The 7,570-nt window shown below is 31.0% G+C and overlaps 1 protein-coding gene across 1 annotated transcript in view; it reads left to right on the top strand.

Annotated features, from left to right (window-relative positions):
* The window catches only part of LOC134715366 (uncharacterized), a 47,353-nt gene extending 40,142 nt beyond the window's left edge, over positions 1 to 7,211 (top strand). Inside the window, exons 27-32 of the mRNA XM_063577507.1 lie at positions 135 to 218; positions 1,534 to 1,599; positions 2,186 to 2,266; positions 3,307 to 3,463; positions 4,727 to 4,840; positions 5,947 to 7,211. Of these exons, the coding sequence (XP_063433577.1) occupies positions 135 to 218; positions 1,534 to 1,599; positions 2,186 to 2,266; positions 3,307 to 3,463; positions 4,727 to 4,840; positions 5,947 to 6,503 (1,059 nt within the window). The 3' untranslated portion in view covers positions 6,504 to 7,211. The remainder of the gene's footprint in view (positions 1 to 134; positions 219 to 1,533; positions 1,600 to 2,185; positions 2,267 to 3,306; positions 3,464 to 4,726; positions 4,841 to 5,946) is intronic.
* The last annotated feature ends 359 nt before the right edge of the window (positions 7,212 to 7,570 follow it).

The following is a 7,570-nucleotide window of genomic DNA, read 5'->3' on the forward strand; positions in this document are numbered from 1 at the left end:
TAGAGGTGATCTCAGGTGCTCTGGAAGGGTAAGTAAGTGCCTATCAACCATTATTTTTACAGTTAAATTTGAATTAAAAGCTGTCTTTCATTCAGTTTACTCTTTTGTAAATCATGTCATCATTTTCATTCCAGAATTTTGAGAAGCAAGTGTTTGAGGTACTTAAAGGAGATCATGGTTCTGTAGAATATGCTCAGCTCTTGATACAAGCCTTTACGGTATGTTAAAACCAATGAAAATGGTAAAAGGGTATCTTCATTGATTTAACATTAGCATTATGAAAAAGAATAGAGTATGTGAACATAGACTTTTAAATACTTATGAATGTTTTTAATCATTGTGAGTTATATGAAAATGAGGAAAATATTGTTCACCTTTGTTAAAGTATTTGTTACCCATAAGTAGTTTTCATGGTGCTTTGTTTCACTTAGGAGATAACTGTATTGTTTTTTAAGACCGACGGCATAAATTGGGATTTGATGTTCGCAAATTAAGTTTACTGGCGACGTGTTATTGGAGACAGTAAATGGGTATTTGCGACCATCAAATCCCAAATTGATGCCGTTGGAGCTTAAAATACAATATTGTTATCTCCATTCTAATGAAACTGACAGAAAACAACATTAAAACATGTATTTAAAATCTTATATGCCGTCTCTGCTTGCGCGTACGTCCCATAACATCAATTGTCAATTGATGCCATGTAAGAAAGTGATGTTATCCAATCAAAATGAACTTTACAAATTTTGTTGCATTAGAATGTGTGATTGATGTCCCCTGATAAGTGTATTGACGTATTTTGTTTCAATATTTCATTGATAAAATGCTTTGCTCAGTATGACTACTGTTAAACAGTAGGTCTGGTAAGGGCCGATTTTGGCCTCAATTTTCAAGTTCATCTAACGAAATATTTTAGACACTTTTTTAACACTTGAGTGTCCATTTCAAATGATTCAATCAGTTTATGTGACAGATTTTAACTAATTGAGTCATTAAAAACGCTCCTATTCAAGCTTAAATATGAGAAATCTATCAAATATGCCAAAAATCGTAATTTTTCAGATGGTTTTTGTCAAAAACGAAAGTGGCCGCTGTGCTCATCCTCAACCTTTATATATATTATGTATTATCATCAAATACAACTCACATTTCAATATTATGAACGAACACGAATGCTGCCACCGTCTAAATTTTAACTAAAATGCTAAAATTGTGAAGATTTCAGTTATTTAGCATGACTTAAATTCTTAATGATGTTAGTACTGGGGTGGTATATGTGCATTGTATTGTACAGACCATATTTATGTAGCAGAATCATTTTACTTTCCAACAAATAGCTTAACGATTACATTTTCACAATTTTGTAAAACTGCTATATTTTAGGGCCAAACAGGGTCTTACTGAACCTACTCCTTTGAATTAAATTTGATCCGACTAAAAATAAAATATTCCTTTATTGTGAATGTGAAAACTAATTTCTAGTCTTGTTCTAATGATTTTTAGATAAGTGTTCAGATATTTGTTTTTTTCCAGCATCTAATGAAGTTTATGACAGAACAGAAGAGAACCATCAGGGTTTCACTACTCTTACCTGAAGCAGTAAGTTTATCTAATTGGCTTATTATCTCCCTTTAAAGTTTGAAAATCTGAAGCTGTAACCGTAGGAATCATTTTTAAGTAACACTTCAATATCATTCAGTGTTTCATCACCCTCTGTCACCATTTACTTTTGCTGTTTAGATTTTTCTATTGCACATTTACAAAGAAACGGGGGACATTTTGCAAGAACCAGAGACTTATAATATACTATATTATTTTATGTCTTTGCTACAACATAGAAATATCGATTGACTTGCTAGAAAATGGTATTGGTTGATGTCTAGGCATGGCGACCAATGAGTTCTTATTATTTGCAATAATATTACCTCACAACAATTTCTGATCTTACTGTAACTTAAAAGACATTTCTGTTTCAAATTTGATTGAATTTAAACACAGAAACCTCCTGTACATGTACCAAACATTACTATTTTATTTCTAAATGTTTTTCAGGTTTCCCAGAGCAAATAAAAAACTTCTGAAGTAAAGTGATGTTTTTATGGTATAAAAGTATTGATGATTATGTTTTAATGGTATAACAATATTGATGATAATCATTTGATTATTGACTTTTGAACTGTTTCAGGAAAATGTAATGTTCAGGCTACAACTTTGTGCTACAGCCACCAATCAGCTGATTACTCTATATAGGCATGTCATAGATTATGTAAGTATTACTTGCTGTATTGTCTTTATGATAGATATAGGAAGATGTGTTATGAGTGCCTATGAGACAACTCTCCATCCGAGTAACAATTTATAAAAGTAAACCATTATAGGTCAAGGTACAGCCTTCAACACAGAGTTTTGGCTCACACCAAACAGCAAGCTGAAAAGGGCCCAAAAAATTACTTGTGTAAAACCATTCAAATGGGAAAACCAAGGTTCTAATCTATATAAATACGGGAAACACTATAAATGAACCACATAGATAGATGACAACCACTGAAGAACTATAAAGAGAATCGTGACCACTATAAGACATTGTCAAATTAATAGTCATGGAAATGACAACAATAAAAGTCCATGATGAATTTGCTTTTTCACTAAAGTAAGATCCTGTATTGTCAAGTCTTAAATATTGAGAATAAAAATTACTGCTATATTTTATCATGTTATGAAGTTGAAAGATTAGCAAGTAGACTAAGCAGACAACTGGAGGTTTAAATTATACGATTGATTGAATAATGTTTCATGCCACTTTCAAGACCTTCAGTTTGAAAACTAATAAGCATAGTCAATTAAGATTGGAGTCAAGGGGCACCCTCCATGTGGGGGATTATAGCTTCAGTGTTGACAGGCTAGTGATATAGTAGTTCAACTACTTAGACCACACAGACACCCACAAAGGCCCCTCTGAAAGTTTTGTTACATTGACATATAACTTGCATCTCTTTATTCATACATATATTAGAGACAGATAATTGGGATGCTATAACTTTTTTCATATTTTGTTGCAACTGGTGATATATTCTAATTTTAGTAAACGCTATGTAAAAAACAAATTTCTATTGAAATCAAACATATCAGTCATATGCAAGAAAAATCAAGTTTCATTTAAAGATAAATTTACACATTTTAAAAAAAGAAAGAAGCTTTTTCATTTATAAACACAAACAATGAGTTGGAGGGAAATGTAATAACACATTGTTTACTTTTGTTTCACTAGTAATTCAGATGATTTTTTTTCTTCCCAATTTTGATCAGTACAATGATGACGATTGCACAGATTTTACAGTACACTTGATACTTCACAAGCTGAGAGAAGATTTACTCAAGTATAGAAAATGTTTCAGTGGATCAGAGTTTGTGAAGTGGATAATGGAGAACCATAACTTGATTAAACCACTGAGTTCACAATTAGGTAAGTCAAACAGAGGTCTCAGATTTTCTCACTCTTCTATTTGTTTAGCTGTGGTGTATGAATTACTATTATCTACTTAGTAGTAAATACATATCTTTTTACTCGATTTATCCCTTTCCTGACCAGGTAATTATTTTTATTTAATCAACGTGTGGTTCATATAACCTCAGTTCTTCATTGGTCAAAATTCGATTATGACGTCAAATTTTCTTGCTTTCCTCAGAAATTCCTATTGTGACGTCACAAACAAAAGCGATCAAGCCTGATGACGTCATGTAGAAAGAAAACATCTTTCTGCACATTGATTGAAAAAATGGTTAAGATTGTCTTCATATCCTCTAAGAATCATTAGAGCAACAGATTTCACCACAAAATCTCGTCCAATACGATATTTATCTATTCTCAATAATTAAATATTTTAAAACGCTCTGAGAGCCTCACGTTTTAAATTTGAAAATTTAACAGTCTTGAGTTTATAAATATTGTATCTCACTGGAAGCAGTGGTAGAATCTCTATGTAAACTGTATGTGTAATACAATCAATGGCTGTATCTACCATCCTTTATGATATTGATGAGTAATGCTTACATCAGCTTTATCAAAATCTATGATGTCACATCTTTGATACCAGTCATGATTGTAAAGGCTTTATCAAATCCCTCATATGAACCATTTGGGAAAACATCTACTTGAAGTAAATAATCAAATGGTCATGAAATGGCTTTTTCAATATCACACCCAGTATGAACCCTCAACCAATAATCCCTCAAGTAGAGCTCTTGGGATCTCAGGTCGATACAATGTGTTATAACACAACTTAAACAAGAAAGACTGGTTGAATATTTGTGCTTACCATTAAATGCCTTGGTCTAGTGAAGATAAAAAGCACAATTTACCAGCTTAAAAGTTAAAAAGAAACTCCTGAAAATAATGTTATAAAGACAAAAAAAAGTTAAAGTACCAAAATCCTCAGATATCATTTGTGGTATTTTCTATGTTGTCAAATATCGATCTTATTTTGTAACTTTTCTTTAGGAGACACTTAAAATCTTTTAAAATGGAGTATGTTAATAAACTTCAAAGTTTCATACACTTTAAATCTCTCTCAATTCTTAGAAAGTCTAGGAATGGAGTATGGTTAATAAACTTCAAATATCGTACACTTTAAGTCTCTATCAATTCTTAGAAAGTCTAGGAATAATTTAAATGAATGATGGACAGAACCTAATTTTTTCTTAGTTAAAATCTTTTTTTTATTTCTAGGTTTGCCTACAGATTATATTCTTATAAATAAAGAAATAGCAGCATTAATGTGCAGGAGATTTTTGGAAAGTAACCTGATAGTAGATGCAGAAATCTATGATGAACATGATCAAGGTATAAAATTTTAAAAATCCTGTTTTGAATACTATTGAAATATTTGAAACTTGACATTAAACAAACTATTCTCAATCAGTGATAAATATGGTATGATTTCTGTGGAATAGAATTAACCGTACCAATTTTCTTGCACCAGAAAACAGTATGTACAAACAAGGATAAGTTAAAATGATCTACTTACTGTAAAAAAAAAGGGGTAAAATGTTTATGCTTCTATGAAACATATTGTTTCAAGAATAGACAGGTATCTCTAGTCTACCATATATATATAAAGCTCTTGTTTTAAGTTGAGATAAGAATCAGCTTATGTTATGACATTACTAGTCATATAGTGATAAAAGTTTGTATATACTGTAATTCTAATGCAATTTGGATGTAACATTTTTTTTCATTGGCTAAAAATTGCCGTCAAATCCACAGTTGACCAGGCGTAACTAAGGAGGGACCCGCCATTTTGTATTGATGAATCAACAAATGTTTGATTACAACTATATAATCGAAAATAAAAGAACACCTACCTCGAATTTGCCTTTTTAACGTAATTTTATCCGAGTTTGAAGCGTACAGGTAACGTAATAACCTCCAGTTTGTAAGTTTTCATTTGTATGACGTCACGTTTGGCCATGACGACTTTGTGCCAAAATCATTCATGAAGTTTCGCGGATTTTTTTTTTCAAATTTTGATTTGACGGTCGCAAATCTCCGTTTTACTGTCTCCGCTACGCGTCGCCAGTAAAACTGCATTTGCGACCGTCAAATCTACAATTGACGGTGGCAACTCTTCAACTACAGTACTGTTATTCCTTAATTATAAGATATTAATTTCACAAAACATGAAAACCAGCTGTAAACTTTTTTTTTTTTTTTTAAATATTTTAATAGTGAATAATCTGTAGACAGAAAATATTTTCTTCATTGTAAACTTTTCTTAAGCAGATATGATTGATAGAAATCCCATTTTCCCCCCAATTTTTTTTTATATAATGTGCTACAGTCTTAAGCCTTGAAGATTTTTTTTTACCATGTGATATTTGGTCAATAGCAAACGAGAAGATTTTCTTGTTACAACATGCAATATGTACTTTACGTCTTTATATTTGTAGATAATAGACTGGATCTGGATACAAGCCTTGATGCAACAAATTATCCTCAATTGAGCATCATGGAAAATGAACAAAATAATAGAAGGGGAGATAACTCATCAATTGATAGTGATGCAACACCAACTGATACATATCCAAAAACTCAATATCGTGTACATGGCAAAACTTTAGTGTCGCCTGCCCAGCTACCAAGACAGGCAAACAGAAGCTTTAATAAACCAGTCTTTCAATTATCATGTGATACACCAATGTCTTTCAGTACTTTATTCAACGAGAGTGATGGGCCAGTATTTGAAAATTGTGATAATCATTTTTACTACATTGCTACCATGACAACTCTCCACAATGCAGAAAACCATGAACCTCCATCAGAGTTAGACATTCTAGTAGACCAATGTTTCCAAAGTCATATTTCTTCCAATTATTTACTGCATATTATTTATAGTCGTAGAAAATTTGATTCCTGTGCCAAGGTTTTTCTTCAGAACCAATCAGCCTCTGTTCTGAGGAAACTTAAAGCAGATTTAGAAGATCACACTTCGTGTGAAATAAGTTAGTTTTATTGGAGAATCTAATCATAATTGATTTTTATTTCTATCAGATACATTCATAGGTGTCAACACTCAAAAATTTAAAAAAAATTATATTTGTCATTATGTCCATAGGAGAGTTCTAATTTCTCTCTTTCTCTCTTCGATTAAAAAATCTCTTATTTCTACCCCTTTCACCTTTGTATTACTTTAAATAGTTGTTGATGTTAAAATGATACAAATTATTTACAATGCAGTTATTGCTATCTGAAATGTTAACCTAAAATAGGGTTTGACGTCTTTAGCCGAACCGTTTTATCATTTTCACATTATTCTATTTATTGTGTGCTGGTTCATATTCTGGGCGCCAGTCTTTGCTCCTTTTTAATAAAATCCACATAACAAAAAACCAAATATGAAGCTAAGAAATGAAAAAATGGTGGCCTTCCGCTGTTGTATGATCTATGGCTGGGTTGTTGTCGCTTTGACACATTCCCCATTTCCATTCTAAATTTATATACTTAATACAAATTCAATGACAGATTTAACAATAGAAGTGCTTAAGATGTTGACATCTATGGATAGAGCTTACAAGCAGATTCAACTTTATTATATGAATATGCCACAATGCTAAAGTTGCATAAAAAAATATAAATGTGCATCTTTATGAGACAATTTAGAATAAAAGCAATTAGTAATATGTTCATGTATATCAGATATAAACAAATTTTGATCTCATTTTTAAAATATTCATTGTAAAAAATGTTTATTTATATATTTATAAAGTATTTAAGAATGAAATCTGAAAATATATTGTATATTTGTTGTTTCTTCTTTTAAGTATAATTTGTTTAAGATTTGTATAATATAAACAAGTATAGTTTATAGCTCTGCATCTCTAATTTTAATAGCTGTCATATTTTTGTTTAGCTATCACTTAACATATGATGATATCTGTGAGGTTAAAATTAGTGTCATGAAGCATAAATTTGGCAGACATTTTTATTTCATATCAAATCTTACACGCATCGAAAATGTTTATAAAGAAAAAAAAATTGCTAATGAAAATCTTACATCAGGATTTGTATATTTGC

The sequence above is a fragment of the Mytilus trossulus genome, chromosome 4 (genome assembly GCF_036588685.1).
Source record: "Mytilus trossulus isolate FHL-02 chromosome 4, PNRI_Mtr1.1.1.hap1, whole genome shotgun sequence".
In the NCBI taxonomy this organism is placed as follows: Eukaryota; Metazoa; Mollusca; class Bivalvia; order Mytilida; family Mytilidae; genus Mytilus; species Mytilus trossulus.